The sequence below is a fragment of the Oncorhynchus clarkii genome, chromosome 7, assembly GCF_045791955.1.
Source record: "Oncorhynchus clarkii lewisi isolate Uvic-CL-2024 chromosome 7, UVic_Ocla_1.0, whole genome shotgun sequence".
Classification (NCBI taxonomy): domain Eukaryota; kingdom Metazoa; phylum Chordata; class Actinopteri; order Salmoniformes; family Salmonidae; genus Oncorhynchus; species Oncorhynchus clarkii.
In genome coordinates, this window is record NC_092153.1 from 20,966,167 (window position 1) to 20,987,276 (window position 21,110).

Genomic DNA, 21,110 nt, shown 5'->3' on the forward strand with positions numbered 1-21,110 from the left:
TCCTGGCGGGGAGACTAAGTGAAACATGCTTTGGCACTACTGGTCGCAATTTGTGGTTTCTGGGCCCTGGCGTAGAGTTTTAATGAGAGTGTTTTAACGGTTGGATAGCCGATGCTTTTGGACAGCCCCGATGCTCCATGATGAATTAATAGTCAACCGTGGAGATTAAACTGTTTGAAAATAAAAACACATTTTTTTTAAAGAAATGTATGCGCTCAGTCTCTCCTGCAGGGTGCAACGGTGCATAAGCAAACATACATTTTTAGACAAGCGTTCTCTATAGTACGGGCTAGCTATCGCTTTCCCCTGGCCAGTCAGGTCACTGAAGGAATATTTTCCCAATATTTTCCCTCTTCCCTTCTTGGCCTCTCCCTGTTCTGTGCTGGCCACCCGCTCTGCCCTGCTGAAAGCTGCCCAGGCCTTCATCTATTGGTCCATTCAGCTCCCACATCTGGAGAGGCCCAGTGGTGCCAGCAGCAGTCAGGGGGCCAGGCAGGGAGCTAGCCAGGAGGGAGAGAGGGGGAGAGGGGGGAAAGGGGAGAGGAGGAGATACCTAGGGTCATTCCCACACAAGGGGGGTGTCCTAAAACACCACAGCCCCCCCCCCCCCCCCACACTGCTGTTTTCCCCCTATGTCAACTCGTTCGCCATCCCAAACACGGCAGATTGGTACAATATGTTTGAGTCTATAGCTGTCAGACACAGAGGTTCTAAGTCCAGCCATCCTTCATGCCCAGATTGCCACCCCCACACAGACCAGGCAGAGAAAGCTGTCTGGCTCACTCTCTTTCCTGTTTGTGTGTGTGTGTGTGTGTGTATCAGAGCAAGTGAGCGGGGTTGAGCAGTTGGAAATCCCGCTCATTGCTGGAGTTGGTGCTTGCACACTGCTCTAATGCTCCATAGGCTTTCATACTGCTCAGCTAAAAACTGCTCCGGGCTCCTAGGGAGAGAAAAAAATGTCACACCAAATTCACTCCATTCAATAAAATCACGATTTAACTAACACCCATCTATTTTTGTGACAACCTGGACCTACCAATTGGTTTTTAAGTATTGGAATCAAACCAAGTATTTGAATAAACATGAAGAGGTGAATGTAAGAATGTCATATTTAAACCGCATATAAACACTATAAATAGGTCAGGAGACAGACAGGAAGCCTAAGAAGAAACTAAAATGAATTATTTCGGCTATATTATTTCAATGATTTCGAGGCTATAGCCTACAAAGAAAATACATTGTGAAGCATCTGTGAGTGCGACACAATAGGCTGTTAGGGACATAAAGTGCTCAGCATTTAAATAACATTTTGTTGTATTAAATCAGTATAGTCTATAAATTGTGCATATAGGCTGTGACTTAGAATGAAATACAAATTAAACAAATGAAAGCATTTTTGCGCTGAGCTCGTAAAGTGAGCGCTACCGGAGCGAAATTGGAGAGGGCGAGAAGACGGACGCTCCAGTCTTTGAGAATCTCGCTCCACGCTCCAGTCAAATTGGGCACGCTCTGCTCCTCGCTCCGCTCCAGCTCCACTCCGCTCACATACTCTAGTGCAGGGGTGTCAAAGTCAAATGGACGGAGGGCCAAATAAAAAAATCAGCTACAAGACGAGGGCCGGACTGTTCGAATGTTCATTGAAAAATTTTTAAATGACGCATATAGTCTAGTGAACCTAATTGAACCTACTGAAAACCTAACAAATATATTACAATATGATCAGATAAATAAAGCAATATTTTCTTATGGCTCTGTCAGTAATCTTTAATTTTCAACAGACACAAAAGACAAATTTCCTTTATATAAATATCCCCATAACATGAACATTAAATGAAAGAAACCGGTATTCAAGGCACCATCAGTAGACTATATTTTCTATTTTAGCAAAAGTGGGCTAAATTTACTTCAAAGAAAAAACAATAATAGCAATTTTCTATCATCCACTCAACTGAAATATTTTTAAAATATAATTGGATTGAAATACAAAAAAATAAAGTGCAAAAATCTATTAATCAAAAACAACACTTTGTTTAAGGAGAAGTAACATGCAGTGAAAACAAATATTAAATTTTAACTTTTAAACTTGAACTGAGTAAAAACTCTAAATATGTGATTGCACAGTAATGTTCACTTGTTTGAGGTTGAGGGTGATACTTGGTGGTGTCCCATCTTTTCCACAAGTTCATCAATGTTCGGGGTAAGGCTCTGAGCTGAAGAAATCCTCAGAATTGAGTGGAGGTGTTCAGCAGTAAGTCGACTTCTGTGTGATGTTTTGTTCAGGTTCATCAAAGAAAACAGTTGTTCACACAGGTATGTGCTGCCAAACATAGACAACGTTTGAGCAGCCTGGATGCGCAGCTGGGGCATTGTGCCGGGGAGGAAACGGGCGAACTCCGCAGCACCCACTGCCGCATATTTTGCCCTCAGTGCATCATTGCATTGGAGGTCAATCAACTCCATTTGGAGGTTTGGTGGTGAGCTTTCCACGTCAACAGCAAATGGGTTACCGAGCAGTTCCAACCTGCTTTTTTGTGCTTCAAAGTCAGCAAATCGGCGTCGAAAGTCAGCGGCAAGCATACCTATTTTATCAGCCAACTGTGTGCTCGGGAACGCACTGGTAGAGAGCTTCTCTTTCATGGTCTGGCAGCTGGGAAAGTGGCTCAAATTTTCTTTCCGCATCTGCGTCTCCCACAGAGTCAGTTTGGTTTTAAATGCCTTCACTGTACTGTACATATCAGAGATGACACGATCCCGACCCTGCAGCTGCAAGTTTATTGCATTCAGATGACTCATAATGTCACACAGAAAAGCCATTTCACACAGAAACATTTCGTCTCGGAGTTGTGTTGTGTCTTTCCCTTTGCTGTCCAAGAACAAACAAATCTCCTCACGAAGCTCGAAACATCTTTGAAGCACCTTTCCCTGGCTTAGCCATCGCACCTCTGTGTGATAAGGCAAATCACCATGCTCCGTTTCTAACTCCGTCAGAAATGCCTTGAACTGGCGGTGATTCAAACCTTTGGCTCTGATAAAGTTAACTGTGCGCGTGATGATGCTCATTACATGCTCCATTTTCAAGGCTTTACCGCACAACGCTTCCTGGTGTATGATACAATGATAAGCTGTCAGCTCACCTGTCGCGTTTTCCTCTTGCATCTTTTCCCGTATCTTCGCCACCAGTCCGCTCCTGTGTCCACACATCGCAGGTGCTCCGTCGGTTGTCAAACCCACGAGTTTTTCCCAAGGCAGCTCCATCTCATTTACACATCTTGACACCTCTTCATACAAATCATGCCCCGTAGTTGTGCCATGCATAGGACATAAAGCCAAAAACTCCTCTGTCACGCTTAGGTTGGAGTCCACTCCGCGGATGAAAATTGACAACTGGGCAATGTCAGAAATGTCGGTGCTCTCATCCACAGCCAAGGAATATGCAATAAAATCTTTTCCCTTTTTCACAAGCTGCTCTTTTAGATTGATGGACAACTGGTCTACTCTCTCGGCAATGGTGTTTCTGCTCAGACTCACATTTAAAAAGAGTTGCCTTTTTTCTGGGCAAACTTCGTCACAAACTTTAATCATGCAGTTTTTGATGAAATCCCCCTCCGTAAATGGCCGGGCTGATTTAGCGATCTCTTCTGCCAAAATAAAACTGGCCTTGACAGTTGCGTCCGCGTGTGTGTCCGCGTGTTTCGTTTCATAATGTCGTCTCAGATTATACTCTTTCAGTACCGCCACACTTTCTCCACACAGAAGACACACAGGTTTTCCAGCTACCTTCGTGAACATATACTCCGACTCCCACCTTGTTTGAAACCCCCGGTTCTCAGTATCCACCTTCCGTTTTGCCATTTTTGATGGGTATCTGAAAGTTAATTTTACTGTGATGCTGACGACTGCTGTGCCAATAAATATTGAAATGAAGCAGCCTACTGCTCGGTGCGTCACCTTTGCATTGTGGGAAATGTAGTATTGGTGCGTGTAAAAGATCTGCGGGCTGCCGGCTTGCTGCGGGCCGGTTCTAATAATAAATCAAGATCATCCCAGGGGCCGTAAAAAACCTTCTTGCGGGCCGGATGTGGCCCGCGGGCCTTGACTCTGACATATGTGCTCTAGTGTGTACAAGCATCTGCCTGACTTGTCTGTCTTCTCATCTCCCAGCCTCACCGCTCTGTTTGCTTTACACATATTTTATACAGAGCGTTCTCTCTTATACTGCCAGACCTTTCTACTAGCCCATCTTCTCTCCCCATCTCATCACCCCCAACCAATGTCCGAGCCCTTATTGAACTGCATGGGGCAGCGCAGACAGGACCCACTGTGTAGTTTGGAGATTCATCTATGCATTTATTCAGCATTTATGAATCTTGTGTTTATTTATTCATGTTTGCTGAGGAACTTTAAGACTTTTAACAGTCTGAGGTTTTGAATTCCTATGGGTCTTGTAGGGGAGGAATTAGCAGAGACAGAGAGTAACCCATATTTTATGCAGCACCACACACACACACACACACTTGTATAACTAACCTTGTGGGGACATGCAATTCAGTCCTTCAAAATGCTATTTTCCCTAACCCCTAACCCTAACGCCAAAATCTAACCTTAACCCCAAAACCTAAACTTAGTCCTAGCTCCTAACTCTAACTTTAACACTAAACCCCCTAGGAATAGCACTTTAACTTGTGAGGACTAACAAAATTATTGTATAGTATAGTTAAACACACACACACACACACACACACACACACACACACACACACACACACACACACACACACACACACACACACACACACACGAAATATGTCACCCTCAAACTCCCTTTGTAGCCCATTACTGGAAGAGTGGGAAGACAGGCTGACTCAGGTTCAACTCAGCATGACGTTTAAATCTCAGGGGTGGATGGAAGAGTATAAAAGACTGACAAGTACACACAGCTGGGTATGGTGTCGTTGAGCGTGGTTTACAAGGTGAAAGTGAGAGATCAGCATAGGCAGGTCAGAGGAGTAGAGCTCTGTCCAAAACCACACAGTATTTAGGTTAATTTGAAGGTCTTTGCCATTCCTGTCATCATTCTCTCTCAGACCAAAGAGTTAACTCCCACACATAGCCTTCACACGGACTCCTCTCGCAGGTGTGTTTGTCGGCCACACGTCATGCATCTCAACTCTCTTGGACCACAGTGCTTTAGGAAGAGCTTTAGAAAATACTCTCTTCCCACAGCCGTCTTAAATGCCACGAGTCTGGAAAGCAAAAGTAGTACAACAGACCAACAGGCCCACAGTCCCATGCAACCCCAATAAAAATGTATCTCATTGACTTCTGCTACCCCCTAGTGGTTAGGGATGAGCCACACAGCTAACCACGAGACTAGTCTGCTGTGGTTTATGTCGAATTTATTAAGTGTGTAGATTAGAATGTAGATTACCCAAACTAATCCCTCCCTGACCTTTCTCTGACCCAATGGGAATGACTGTATTTTCTCAGCAGCACATAGATTGGATTATTGTAATAGTCATGAGGGCGGAGGAGGATGAAAGGGATGAAGAGGTTCTGACCACGTCTGAAGTTGGGAAGCTCGTTCACTCCTGGCCACGACTCCTCAGTCGGGACCCCTACGACCTGCAGACAGACAGAAAGGGTCCAGAGTGAGCCGTCAACCGTCATCTCTACTAGTTTTTATGGATCTACACTCTTAGAAAAAAGGCTTCCAAAGGAGTCCTAAAGCACCTCTGTCCCCATAGGAAAACCCTTTTGGGTTCCATGAAGAACCCACCGTAGAAAGGTTCTACCTGGAACCAAAATGGGTTCTTCAAAGGGTTCTCCTATGTGGACAGACAAAGACCCTGTTGAGGTTCTAGATAGCACCTTTTCCCAAAGAGTGTAGAGAGGACGATGCCATTGAAAAGAGTGAAAGGGGGATCCTACTCACAGCCCATATTTTCTGCAGCTGCTCAAAGACGTCTGCCACCCCTGGAAAGGCTGGCGTCCCCTGGAGCATCTCAATGAAGATGCATCCAGCTCCCCTGGAAGACAACACAGGATTGAGAGAAGTCATTTAAGAAATCAGTGAAAAGAGAGAGAAGGACGTGACATCATTCTTCAGCACCTCATAATCGGCACAATAAGTGAACTACTTTGGTAAAAACTAAGAGTAGGTTTTGTATCCTAAGCAGTCTATTCATAGAGGGCAAAAGATAGCGTCGAAAAAGGGGAGGGATTCAAAAATGTATCCTTGGTAAAATATTAAAACCGTCCAAAATATACAACACGAAAGCAAATACCTAGGTTGTGGCCAACCCATTTGATTACTGCTGTTAAAATACTACCCTGTTGCTACATTTCTCTTTGTATTCAAAGTCCTTAAACAACATGTGGTCCCAATCTCTTCTATTTGGAAAGGTCAAATAGAAACCTGCCCAGATATCATTAACAGTAATGCACAGGATGGTTTATACCAACGCTTATGCTATTCATTAGTACAAAATTCCTTTATCTCCGGGGGGGATATAATATTTTGCTTAGGAGAGCAACTCTAAACGTTTGATTTTCAGTATGGCACCAAAACATCGTTAGACGAAGGCCAAGAGGTGAAACTCTTCTGAACACGCAACATTCTCTGAACCAAACTGACGTAACTCACTCTGTAGGAGAGTACTAATGGCAACACTAATGACAGCTACTCTAACACCACCACTGATGCCGCTCTCAAAACAACTGGGAACTGGGAACTAGGAAATCTCAGCCTTCAGTGCGTTCAAGACAACTGGGAACTCGGGGAAAAAAACAGCTCCGACTAGGGAAAATCTTTTTGAACGGTCATCCAACCCGGAACTCCAAGTCGGAAACTCGAGCATCTTTCTAGAGCTCTGACCTTCCGACCTTCCGACCACTGACGTCATGATTTGACCACGGTTTTTCCCCGAGCGCCCAATTGTCTAGATAACACCATGACACAGTGGTCTAAGTAGTTATATCATCTCTAGAACAGTGTGGTCCAGTGTTATTCTGGTGTTATTCTGGTTCAGTGCTAGTGGGTTCAGATCTGTCTGCCCAGTGGGAAAAAGCTGACTGAAATGACGTTATTGCAACCTTGCCTGCAGGGTGGTTAGTTATGGAGGATGTTCAGATACGTGTCCCTGTCCAGATACGTCCAACTATGTCCAGTCCACTCACCAGATGTCCAGAGCAGTGGAGTAATCAGTGGAACCCAGGAGGACATCAGGAGGCCGGTACCACAGAGTCACCACCTCAGACGAATAGGTCTGGCACGGGATGGACTTGGACCGGGCCAGCCCTAGTGGATACAGACGGAACCATATAGTTATAACATGAATACAATACCACATATAACATAGACATAACACCACCTGTATACATGACCAAATGACACATTATAAAGAGAGAGTTATTAACAGAGTTCCAACATGTGGAGCTAACGTTACATATGTGGGTTAGTTTGGGCACTGTACACTTTCAAGAAAGAGTGCCACCATAGGTTTCTTCAGATGATAGCTGGACAATGGACTAGCAGGAACTTCAGAGGGTGTGGAGGGGTTGGTTAGGGGGTTGTGGGTTAGGGTTGAACTGGGATCTGGACACAAAGCTAGGATTAGGGTTGTGGTTCAGACTAGGATTAGTGTTGAACCGGAATGTGGACATTAAGCTAGGGGTTTGGGTTTACCGAAGTCAGCCAGTTTGAGCTCCCCCAGGTAGCTGATGAGCAGGTTCTGGGGTTTGAGGTCCCGGTGCAGGATCCTCCGACCGTGGATGTAGGACAGACCCCGCAGTAGCTGGAACATGAAGATCTGATGGACATACATACATACATACAGACAGGCACACAGACAGACATGCAGGAAGAGTATGGTCAACGGTGAACAATTAAAACAATTGAAAAAACAAGAGGACAGATTTTCGGGTGAGAGGGAAAAGGTATGGTATTTGTTGAGGTTCTGTTTCTCGAAATATTGAACTTACCCTGACATTGTAGGAATGCAGGCCCCCTGGGTGCTGTGTCATATACTCAGCCAAGTCTGTTTGTACGTACTCAAAGACAAATGTGAGTGCCTCTTTGGTGTGGATGATGTCATGGAGCAGGACAATGTTGGCGTGTTTCAGGCCTTTCAGGAGGGAAGCTGGACAGACAGACACAGAGCTAATACCAATTCACTTTGTTCACAGTGGGAATGGAATATGATAAGCACATGCAATTCTCCTAAACATGCTAATGCTAACATGACTTGACTTCAGTTCATCTCCTGGAGGGTACTCTGAGACATCGAAAGGATCAATCCTGTTTTGCATGTACAGCATGTGCCTCCTGGAAAAGCTCTCACCCTCCCGGATGGCAGTGAATGGTACGCCTTCTTCAGTCTTCATACGGATCACCTTCAAGGCCACCAGGTGCCCGTTTATCCTGAGGGCAGAGTAGAGGAGAGTAACAGAGAGAGTGAACTCCCCACAGCTCAGTTATGGCGAGGAGATAAAGGCAAATATAGTATTACAGGCAAATACAGTCATCAATTATAATTTATAATGGAGAGATACAATTCATGACCTCAGTAAATGTCAATGAAAATCTCAAACGCACCTCGCCCTCCATTACTGCCAACCAATTAAATCACATCTCCTACCCAACCGAAAAACTTTTTATCTTAGTGCAGCTGTGGCTTTTGGCAGCTCTCTGCCTGGTCTTCTGGAGTCTGACTTTATGAGTTAATAAAGCTCTCTGCCTGGTCATCTGGAGTCTGACTTTATGAGTTAATAAAGCTCTCTGCCTGGTCTTCTGGAGTCTGACTTTATGAGTTAATAAAGCTCTCTGCCTGGTCTTCTGGAGTCTGACTTTATGAGTTAATAAAGCTCTCTGCCTGGTCATCTGGAGACTGACTTCATGAGTTAACAAAGCTCTCTGCCTGGTCTTCTGGAGTCTGACTTTATGTGTTAATAAAGCTCTCTGTCCTGAACACTAGCATAACGTCACCAAAGATTTATATAACTAAAGCAAGACAGACCACAGGCTGTCGTTTCAAATGGGAACAAATGAGTCATAGTGGGCGGAGCAAGGAGGTGGGCAGAGCCAAGCACAAGCTAGTGAGATCCTATTGTCACGTTCTAGCATACATTTGCATATTTCCATTAGGGAAAGCCTACTCTGTGAAGTGCGCGTATGCAATAACTAAATAACTAAATTCGCCTTCTAAACAATGCAGTTTTTAAAAACTTTGGCAAAGGGTAAAGTCTACAAAACTTAGTCCACTCTATTCGTAACAGATTATACTTTTGGGAACCATAAACTGTATTGAGATCAAATGTTTCATCGATGAGTAAAATAACAGAATGTTGGCCAAAATCCATCTCGTTCCATCTTCTCCCATCGCCAGCCACTGGGTTTCCTCTCACTACCATATTTGGTAGTGAGTGGAAACGCCAAGCGGATGCTTCACATTTGTACATCCGGTGAAATATCTGTTCCATCTGTGACGTAACCTCTGGCAGCCTCGGCTGTGTGCTGTTTGACCATATAAAGTGAGACCACTGTGAAAGGCTTTACATGCTCTGTGCTCGTTAGCGTAGAACCGTCCAGTAGATCTTCACAAAAACGCATTGTCCTTCGTCAAACGAACAGCACAGGGGGCAAACAGGGTCAGTCAAATCAATACCAGCTGACATAGCGGTCTAGTTTGTAGGGATAATGTAAAAGATGTGCCATATACGAACGACTACACTGACCTATTGGACGTTATCAGAGTGGGCAACGTAATTATTGAGCTGTTCATCAGTGTTGAGTTGTGGTAATGTCTTACAGCTTATAGCACCTGTACTGACTTCAGATTCCTCTTGCTCTTTGGGGTCAAGGTCGGCTTACTGTATAAGCACTTGATGACAACTGATCGATTGATTGATTGATTGATTGATACTGACCGGCTGATTCCCTTGTAGACTGTAGCGTATGTCCCCTCCCCTATCTTCTCCAGGTTCAGGTAGGAGTTGGCTGTGCCAAACTGTAGGCCTGTTTTCTGTGAGGACGGACACGCGTGTGTTAGGTGGGGTAAGGTGCCGACCTAAAGCATTTACAGTACATCTTCATACTGACAGAGTGCGGTAACTGCAGGTACATTACAGATATAACCAGGTGCCACCTACCTCACCAAGCCTGATCCCAGATCTGTTTGTACCATCTTGCCAAATCCTAAAGCCATTGTCACACACCATAGTAAATCATACAGGTGCATCAAAGCTGGGACTGAGAGACTGAAAAACAGCTTCTATCTCAAGGCCATCATACTGTTAAACAGCCATCACTAACACAGAGAGAGGCTGCTGCCTACATACAGATTTGAAATCATTGGCCACTCTAACAAATGGATCACTAGTTACTTTATTAATGCCACTTTAATAATGATGTTGACATATCTTGCATTACTCATCTCATATGTATAAACTGTATTTTATACCATCCACTGCATCTTGCCCATGCCTCTCGGTCATTACTCATCTCATATGTATAAACTGTATTTTATACCATCCACTGCATCTTGCCCATGCCTCTCGGTCATTACTCATCTCATATGTATAAACTGTATTTTATACCATCCACTGCATCTTGCCCATGCCTCTCGGTCATTACTCATCTCATATGTATAAACTGTATTTTATACCATCCACTGCATCTTGCCTCTCGGTCATTACTCATCTCATATGTATAAACTGTATTTTATACCATCCACTGCATCTTGCCCATGCCTCTCGGTCATTACTCATCTCATATGTATAAACTGTATTTTATACCATCCACTGCATCTTGCCTCTCGGTCATTACTCATCTCATATGTATAAACTGTATTTTATACCATCCACTGCATCTTGCCTCTCGGTCATTACTCATCTCATATGTATAAACTGTATTTTATACCATCCACTGCATCTTGCCTCTCGGTCATTACTCATCTCATATGTATATGTACATATTCTTATTCCATCCCTTTACTTAGATTAGTGTGTATTAGGTAGTCGTTGGGGAATTGTTAGATTGCTTGTTAGATATCACCGCACTATTGGAACTAGAAGCACAAGCATTTCGCTACACCCGCAATAACATCTGCTTACCATGTGTATGTGACCAATAAAATGCGATTTGATAACAGATCTGGGACCAGGCTAAACTTCCCAGTGCTCACCCATTGGAAGTCCTGATCGAAACTCTTTCCCCCCATAGGATCACTGTTGCTGCGTCCTCTCTGGACCGTCAGCCTGCGGACCTGCAGCGTGTGAAACCAGTGAGGCTGGGGCTTGGAGTAGGACGGGTCTGCCTCATCCAACTGGCCAGGTTTAAGGAGAGAGAATAGAGAGACAGACAGGAGAGAGAGAGTGGGGGATGCAAATAAACACATGGCAGACAAGAGAGAGAGAGAGAGAGAGAGACAGACAGAGAGAGAGAGACAGAGACAGAGACAGAGAGAGAGAGGGACAGAGAAAGAGAGACAGAGAGAGAGGGAGAGAGACAGAGAGAGAGAGAGAGAGACAGAGAGAGAGACAGAGAGAGAGACAGAGAGAGAGACAGAGAGAGAGAGAGAGAGAGAGAGGGAGAGAGAGAGAGTGGTGGATGCAAATAAACACATGGCAGACAAGAGAGAGAGAGAGAGAGAGAGAGAGAGAGAGAGAGAGAGAGACGGAGACGGAGAGACACAGAAAGACAGACACAAGAGGCAATATGAGGAGACTGTTGTGGGTTGGAAAGTTTCTCAGCCTCCCCACCAACTGTAGCTAACACGATGAAAGATACAGTGAACACTGAGCATACAAAACATGAAGAACACCTGCTCTTTCCACAACATAGACTGACCAGGGGAATCCAGGTGAAAGCTTTGATCCCTTATTGATGTCAGTGTAGATGAAGGGGAGGAGACAGGAAGTATTTTTAATCCTTGGAGACAATTGAGACAAGGATTGTGTATGTGTGCCATTCAGAGAGTGAATTGGCTAGACAAATTACTGAAGTGCCTTTGACCGGGGATATGGCAGTAGGTGCCAAGAACAGCAGGTTCCCGTGTGTATCAAAAATGGTCCACCCCCCGAAAGGATATCCAACCAACTTGACAACTGTGGGAGGCCTTGGAGTCAACATGGGCCAGCATCCCTGTGGAACGCTTCTGACACCTTGTAGAGTCCATGTCCTGACAAATTGAGGCTGTTCTGAAGGCAGAAGGGGGGGTTCCTAATGTTTGGTGTACTCAGTGTAAAAGTCACAGTAGAGTGTGATGTGAGCTATGTGAGCTGTGCTGATACAGAGGCCTGTGATGTCCCATGGGAACGTCATCCATCACCTCCCCACCGTCAGGGTCTACGCTATTCAATGGAATTGCTTTCCTCTGTTCCTGTCGACAGCACCTTTTCCCAAAATACATTTGTTAGACACAGCAGAATGTGTGTTGTGGATTCTCTGAATGTTGTGGACAGGCGTGGGCAGAGAAAAAGAGCTCACATCCCTCCAGGGCCTAGAGAGACACGCAGCCCGCTGTTGTGATGACACATCTATTATTGTAACTGGCCATCTTGTAGCTTGTCAGCTAGAATACATTACCCACCAGCTTTGCTTACAACTTTGGCATAAAAACAAAAACTCACAAGCTAGCTAAAATAATCCCTGGCTACCCCGAGAGAAGTGGAGTAGTGGCGCTTTCCGAGAGAGAATTCCCCGTCAGGAGCGTTTCACTGAACCTATTTGGAGGTGTGCACACTGACAGATGGAGACAGATCACTAAAGTCACCACAACATTGACATCCTGACACTCAGTGTTAGTGTGATAATCCAAGGACACTGACAGTAATGACACAGTGGCACCAGACATCACCCAAACCAAGTCTGCAGAATCAGACACAGACACAGACACACACACACAGACACACACACACACACACGCTCACTGCTACCTCAGCAGATGGTAAGGACGCGACACTCCTGCTCTTAGGAGATGGGGGCTCCTCCATTCCCTCCTCCTCTTGCTCCTCCTCCCTCCCCTCCTCCTTCTCCTCCCCTCTTTCTCCATCTTCTTCGACCTCAACACAGCACCAGCAGCAATTCCGGACACACACAGCAGCCATGGCCCTGACCCTCCATCTCAAATCCTCCATCTTCCTCCTCGCTCACTAGAGAAAGAAACTTTCTCTCTCCCCCCTCTCTCTCTCTCTGTCTCTCTTTCCTGTTTTCGGTGCGGTGGGTTGGCGCTGAAGCTCATATGACTAGCATGAGTCTGGCTCCAATCGCACAGTCCCATGACCCCCCTCCCTGTCCCAGTAGCAGACAAACAGAAACACCATGGACCTCGACCTAATTTGAACAAGAGTGTCCATTCAAGTCAGCACAAGCTGAGAGAAGAGACGACGAGTGTGTCCCGGTGTGCTTGTGTGTGTAAAGAGAGGAAAGGGACAGAGAGGAACTCATAGAGGGAAATCTAATTTGAGGGTTTTATACGAATTAACATTCTATTTCTGTTCCATTTAGGGGTTGGTGGAGGGGGAAGGGGTTCTGTCTCATTTCCTCTACACACCATTGGAGGCTTCTCCCCTATCTTCCTCTCTTGGATTTCATTCAATGGAATCCCAAATATGTGCACGGGGCATTCCGAATATAATGCAGCGAGTGATTGATAGAATTCCTCCGTTATCTCTCAACCGCCAGCGCTCATTGCTCATCCACCCCTCCAGAAAGTCTCGACGTGCCGAAAACACAGTTTGAGGCCTAACACAAGCTAGCTCCAGACCCATTCCCAGCCTGTATGAGGGCGAGGTGTGAGGACTGAGGAGGATTGCGTGTGAAAACAGTCTCCCACAGAGTCGCCATAACCTGACAATCTGAACCACGAGCAGCTTTTATTCTCTGTGGTTCACTTTCCCCATTCTCTTAAAACAGGTTTTTTTCGCCCTCAAAACATTTTCTTAACTGAATACAGTACATACCATTTCTGTGCAGGTTTTGGAGGACACAGGGCAGTTAGTACCACCACATAATGATGCTTTCTGGGAGTGCTGAGTGGTCCACGTAGGGCAGCAGCAAATGGGAATTAGCTCCATAAAAAGTATAATTACAGTTTTAGTAGCAGAGGACAGGACAGAGTAGAATGTCGAGCTCAGTGGGGAGGCAAGGCTATTTTTGTCTCGCTTTCTTTTCAGAGATGTATAATGTAGAATCTCACGGTGCTCTTTCCGCTATGGGGGGGAGACAGGACTTAATGGCCCTTGAAATGAAATGCCTCTCCAACTTCAACGTGACAGTGGGAGAAACGCTGAGTGGTGGTGGTGGAGTGTGTGTGTGTGTCTACAGCATCTCTCTCCTCCCGCTCTCTCGCTCTCTCTCTCTCTCTCTCTCTCTCTCTCTCTCTTGCTCCCTCTCCGTCTCCCACTCTTCTCAGCAGGGGGCAGTGTTGACTATTCTGTTAATCTTCTCTCTCCCCTGGAGGGACGGAGGACACCAGAGAGAACCAGAGAGAAGGAACAACAAAGTATGTCTAACTGTCTCAAACTCTTATGATACATAGTCGAATCTGACCCTTAAAAATAGTATTTCGTAAGTGTTTCGGTCACAGAGAATACCATAGGGTATCTTACCTCCTCATATCCCAGCTGTCTTTGCTTCAGACCTGCCCGGAACAAAAGACAGAAAGCATGAACACTTGTTATTAAGAACACTTGTTCTTAACTTGGATAGAACACTGGTTAGAACACTAGGACAGAACACTTGGATAGAACACATGGTTAGAACACATGGTTAGAAAACTTGGATAGGACACATGGTTGGAACACTTGGATAGAACATTTGGACCAAACCATAAACTTTAAGATCCTGTGTTACAAGGATGCTACAATGTCTACTGCTGTTATCGTGCTTTATAATCCTGAATTCAGCTGAAGATAGAATTTAAGTCCACTGTGGTACAATTCTGTAGCTGGGAGATTCTAATGGAATGTGAAAAGTGGAGCAGAAATGTCAAATGAGAGAGGAGTGGAGCAGGGAAGGAAGGAGAGGATGAGGAGGGAGAGGATGAGTGACAGGAGAAAGAGATGAAAATGTGTGCGTGTGACATGTGAGTGATGATATAAGTTGGGGAGAGAGAGACAGATAGAGAGCCAGAGACACAGAGAGACAGAGACAAAGAGAGACTTGGAGAGAGACAGACAGAGACACCTAGAGACTTGGAGAGGGACACAGAGAGACAGAGAGACAGACAGAGACACCTAGAGACTTGGAGAGAGACAGACAGAGACACCTAGAGACTTGGAGAGAGACACAGAGTGAGACACAGAGAGAGAGAGACACGGAGAGAGACACAGAGAGAGACACAGAGAGACTTGGAGAGAGACACGGAGTGACAGAGAGACTTGGAGAGAGACACAGATAGACAGAGACACAGACAGACGAGGAGAGAGACAGAAAGAAAGACATACAATGACCGAGAGAGAACTTGGAGAGGAGTCTGGATCGGTAGCTCTTTCTCATAAGTGACAGTCAAAGTTTGCAGGAACATGACTGCTCCTTATCTTCTAAATGGGAAGGCTTCACTGTACCCATCCAGACAAGACATTACCTTTAGGGCTGCTTGACTTCAATAACAATAGGCTTTACAGAAAGCATTATTCTCTGTATAGCAACACATATAGTATGTCAACAGAATAGAATACAGTAATATAAAACAAAAATTGTTTGTCAATAATTGATCATATCAATTTGATATGGGAAATGATTGAGGGTATAAATGTATGTTGTTGTTGTTCATATAAAAGCCACATCTATAAAATGGACACATTGGATGATTAAACCCATACAAATATGTTCCAGTCTAAATATATTTGTCTTGGAAGAATACAGTACAGCTGGCACATTGCCTTATCCAACTAACTAAAACTCCTCTTGGCTCAGCATGTGCAGCCATTGACAAAGTCAAGATATAATTAGATTGGGTAGAAACTAGGAATGGCAACCAGGAAATGGAGATCATGATCTGAGCAGTATAGTAGGAGACATCGTGGAGTAGGGATGTTCTGGTATGACTCTGACTGAAGGGCATTTGACTGAGGTGAGGTAAAGTAGGCACCATAGAAATAGAATTCATAGAATGGAGGCCTCTCGAGTGGTGCAGGTACTGCATCGCAGTGCTTGAGGCGTCACTACAGATCCGGCTTCGATGCCAGGCTGTGTCACAGCCGGCCGTAACCGGGAGACCCATGAGGCGGCACACAATTGACCCAGCGCCGTCCGGGTAATGGGAGGGTTTGACCGGCCGAGATGTCCTTGTCCCATCGTGCTCTAGCGACTCCTTGTGGCGGGCTGGGTGCCTGCAAGCTGATTTCGGTCACCAGTTCGGTGTTTACTCCGACACATTGGTGTGGCTGGCTTCTGGGTTAAGCGAGCAGTGTGTCGAGAAGCAGTGTGGCTTGGCACAGTCGTGTTTCAGAAGACGCATGGGTCTCGACCTTCGCCTCACCCGAGTCCGTAGTTGCAGCGATGGGACAAGACTGTAACAACCAATTGGACATCATGAAATTGGGGAGAAAAAAGGGTAAAATATATATTTTTTTTTTATGAATCCAAAGAACGGGTATCCCCATTCAAGTCAATGATGCCATGGTCTGAGGTTCTATGTCTGTTCTAGGGATTCTATTTTTATGGCATAGGTCTATTTCTATGTTAGGGACCCATGGAGAGGCTGTGTGTGGAGTGGTATGTCTAACCCTCTCACCACTTCAAGGTTAGGATATTATATTATTGCTACTAGCTCTGCCTTGGTACAGCACGTCACTGCAGTCAGGGTTATTTTTGGAGGAGAGATGGAGGCACAGAGAGACAGACACTCATGCGCCATCACACTCCGAGCCGAGCCCACCATTCACCACCTACCCTCCTCCCTCCATTCCTATCCCTCCATCTCACCCTCATACAGACCCGTACATACATAGCCCTCATCAGTATTCCTGAGGCAGATCAGAGCAGAGTAGAGTGGGACCTAACTATTGGAGGTGGACAGTTGTCACAGGCAGACAGGCAGGCAGCCTCCAGGCAGCTGGTTAAACAACTACCCACTGGGAGCAGCCTGGGGGGCCTCAGGGCCAGGCAGGCATATGTGCACCGGACGGAGCCGTTGTAGCCCTCCAGCCAGGTCTACCAGACAGTCACATACAGATAGACATCACACAGATAGACATCACACAGATAGACATCACACAGATAGACATCACACAGGTACAGCTTGAGGAGTTCAAAAAAGGTGCAATGTTGTCTATTGTCCAACTCACCCAGGGGGGAGTGGGGGTATTGAGGAGGGGATGGGATGTGTCAGAGAGAGAGAGAGCGAAGCGGAAAAAGCACACATAAACACAGATTGGATTCTTCAAGAACACACTCCTCAATGAATTGAGGTTGAGGCATTTTTGGGGGGAGTCGATGTGTCATTGATGGTCTTATACTATTTCCTCTGAGCTCTATTGGAATTGGAATGCCCTGTGGCGTGTCCCTCTCGTAGCCAGTCTTATAGGTTAGCCTACACTGGCGCTTAAGCCTTGGCACTTTCCTGTATAATCTTACCTCTGGCATACTATCATACTGTACTGTGTGGGATGCATGGAAAATGGTACAAGTAAGTAATGATTCAAGACATGAGTAAACATGTGATCACGTGTAGAAGCAGTGTACTAGCAGCCTAGTGTACAAACATACTATCAGCCTCTCTGAATAGTGTAGAGTTAGTCGCTCGTTTGGACATCCTGTGAGATATGCTCCCAGGCCAAGCAGCTGAGCAGTACATCCTCCTGATACCAGATCTCTCTCTCTGACAGAAATGTGCAAAGCACATCCGAGTCTCTTCAGATTAGAGAAAAAACAACTTCCTTGTTCAAACTGACAGGGCAAGAGAGAGTAGGAACATCGGCTGTCCTGTCTGTGTACAATAACAAAATGACAAATGACAAAATGACAAAATGAGCACAGTTGCAATTCAAACCACACACAACCAATGTGGCGGAAAAAACTGGTTGGAGGACGTGCCATTGCATTTGAATTGGCAGTGACCCCTTACAGATTTGCCCTGAGGTTTTTTTAGAGGACTACAGAGCACTTACTTTATTTTGTTTACACTGCAGCTGTGAGAATGATTAATTATTCATCTCCGTCTACAGAACCACCAGCATCCTGCTTTCCCAGCACTATATCTACAGAGTGTATAACAGCACTATAACTACCCTGACTGTATAACAGCACTATATCTACCCTGAGTGTATAACAGCACTATATCTACAGAGTGTATAACAGCACTATATCTACCCTGAGTGTATGACAGCACTATATCTACCCTGAGTGTATGACAGCACTATATCTACCCTGAGTGTATAACAGCACTATATCTACCCTGAGTGTTTAACAGCACTATAACTACCCTGAGTGTATAACAGCACTATATCTACCCTGAGTGTATAACAGCACTATATCTACCCTGAGTGTATAACAGCACTATATCTACCCTGAGTGTATAACAGCACTATAACTACCCTGAGTGTATAACAGCACTATAACTACCCTGAGTGTATAACAGCACTATATCTACCCTGAGTGTATAACAGCACTATATCTACCCTGAGTGTATAACAGCACTATAACTACCCTGAGTGTATAACAGCACTATAACTACCCTGAGTGTATAACAGCACTATAACTACCCTGAGTGTATAACAGCACTATAACTACCCTGAGTGTATAACAGCACTATAACTACCCTGAGTGTATAACAGCACTATATCTACCCTGAGTGTATAACAGCACTATATCTACCCTGAGTGTATAACAGCACTATATCTACCCTGAGTGTATAACAGCACTATATCTACCCTGAGTGTATAACAGCACTATATCTACCCTGAGTGTATAACAGCACTATAACTACCCTGAGTGTATAACAGCACTATAACTACCCTGAGTGTATAACAGCACTATAACTACCCTGAGTGTATAACAGCACTATATCTACCCTGAGTGTATAACAGCACTATAACTACCCTGAGTGTATAACAGCACTATAACTACCCTGAGTGTATAACAGCACTATATCTACCCTGAGTGTATAACAGCACTATATCTACCCTGAGTGTATAACAGCACTATATCTACCCTGAGTGTATAACAGCACTATATCTACCCTGAGTGTATAACAGCACTATATCTACCCTGAGTGTATAACAGCACTATAACTACCCTGAGTGTATAACAGCACTATAACTACCCTGAGTGTATAACAGCACTATAACTACCCTGAGTGTATAACAGCACTATATCTACCCTGACTGTATAACAGCACTATAACTACCCTGAGTGTATAACAGCACTATATCTACCCTGACTGTATAACAGCACTATATCTACCCTGAGTGTATAACAGCACTATAACTACCCAGTACCCATCCCCCCTGACAACCTACCTCCCCTAGGAACTGGAACCACCTGCACCTTGATGCCTTAGCTGTCTACCTTCCTTCCCCCTGACAACCTGCACCCACCCTGGGGGAGATGTGGGTTACCATCTCACTCCTCTCCCATCTTCTCTTCCACTCTGTGAGAAAAACATCTGCTTCTTACCCCATCCTTCACCTCTCTCCTCACCCCTTTCCTCTCCCACTTAGCGAGCAAAACACCCCTCTGCTCCCACTGGGGCTGCCTCTCCTCCTCTCGTCTCCTCAGCCCCTCTGCTCATCAGCATTTTTATGCTTTATTCAATAAGCCGTGGGCTTCCTAGTTGCATCTGCAGATCAGCAATATAACTTGCCAGTCCATGTCAAGCTACTGACGCTTGTAACAGTCCAGTCCCTAGGGGTGCCCTCATCTCTGGAACAAGGCAACATACCACGCTACAACATCTGACCCTGTTCACGAGCTGCTGCCTGTCATTACCTGTAGAGTGTGTAAGGATAGTTGTCATGCCAACAAGTTAGGTATTGTGTTCCCTAGGTAACATGCAGTACATTCCCCATGCAGTGTATCCTGGAATCTGGCATAGTACAAAGATGGAACACAATAAGCATAGCAGGTTAATACCAACGAGAACTCCGTAAATACTGTTTGTGGGTATGAGAAAGCTTGAGCAAGCACTGTTCGATCCCCTAACCTGACTGGAGTCAGTGTGGTACTGTTTCTAGGGAGGGTAGGTTCGACTAATACTCACCCAGGCGATGGAAAGCCTCCGTGGCTGCATGTCGTAGGTTCTGCATCCCAGCGTTGGTTCCTGCCTGGTGGTGCTGTGGAACCGCTATAGAACCTCACTTACACCCCGGGCATCCTTAGAACTGGACCCAGCTAGAGCAGCACTCTCACCTCAGTCACAGCCCCTCCTTGTCTTCAGCAACCTAGGATGTAAACAGCTTTAGCAGCACAGACAGGATTTTCCTATTTTTTCCTTCTTCCTCTTTCTGCCTGAAGGTGCTCTTGCCTCCTCTATTACTCTCTCTGTGTTTTGCTCTCTCCCTCATGATATTGCACTGTATCCTCCCTCTCTCTCCCTCCTTTCTCCCTGTCTCCCGCTGCTGCCAGTTATTCTGCTGCATGTGAGACAACATTCAATAGCCAATCAGTGGCGTCAGATAGGAGACTCTGCCCAATGAGCTCTCAGTGGAGGAGAGAGCCGGGGCTGCCCGTGTGTTTTGAAAGGTTGGAGCTTGAGCATTGTGTTCAGGGAGTCACTAATGTGTGTGTGTACTGTGGGCTCCTGGGGGAGGAAGTGAGCCATGCTTTTGATCATCTTCATTCCAATAACTCAAGCATAGATTGGTTAAAAAAAAAACATCTAATTTGGCACACAGAAACTAGAGGCCATGAGTAACTTGGTCCAAAAGAATGGCACCAATTGGCCAGTAGTCTCACTTACACCCTCCTATTCCCCGACCTGTTTGAACTAGAGGCTTGAAATGTAGGTGTCTTTCCTCGTGCTGAACAAATTTGCGTCAAGGACCCATAAGGTCCATCAGGATAGATTTTCCTCCATCTTGGACATTTTGGAAAACCTGAAAAACGTATTCCCATGACCCATAAGTCCACAGAACACCAAGTTTGGTATGTAGGCCCCGTGGTGCATCAC

At 45.4% G+C, this 21,110-nt stretch overlaps 1 protein-coding gene across 3 annotated transcripts in view; it reads right to left on the bottom strand.

Annotated features, from left to right (window-relative positions):
* Nucleotides 1–21,110, bottom strand: part of LOC139413040 (cyclin-dependent kinase 15) — a 29,948-nt gene that overhangs the window by 4,655 nt on the left and 4,183 nt on the right. Inside the window, exons 2-11 of one of the 3 annotated variants that reach the window (XM_071160031.1) lie at nt 20,202–20,382; nt 14,608–14,639; nt 11,181–11,321; nt 9,925–10,019; nt 8,340–8,419; nt 7,981–8,138; nt 7,685–7,808; nt 7,177–7,297; nt 5,933–6,026; nt 5,559–5,622 (exon numbers count right to left, since the gene is read on the bottom strand). In XM_071160031.1, the coding sequence (XP_071016132.1) occupies nt 5,559–5,622; nt 5,933–6,026; nt 7,177–7,297; nt 7,685–7,808; nt 7,981–8,138; nt 8,340–8,419; nt 9,925–10,019; nt 11,181–11,321; nt 14,608–14,639; nt 20,202–20,247 (955 nt within the window). In that variant the 5' untranslated portion in view covers nt 20,248–20,382. Of the gene's footprint in view, nt 1–5,558; nt 5,623–5,932; nt 6,027–7,176; nt 7,298–7,684; nt 7,809–7,980; nt 8,139–8,339; nt 8,420–9,924; nt 10,020–11,180; nt 11,322–12,933; nt 13,196–14,607; nt 14,640–20,201; nt 20,546–21,110 lie in introns of those variants that run through there. The other 2 variants (XM_071160030.1, XM_071160029.1) reach the window with 2 other exon arrangements.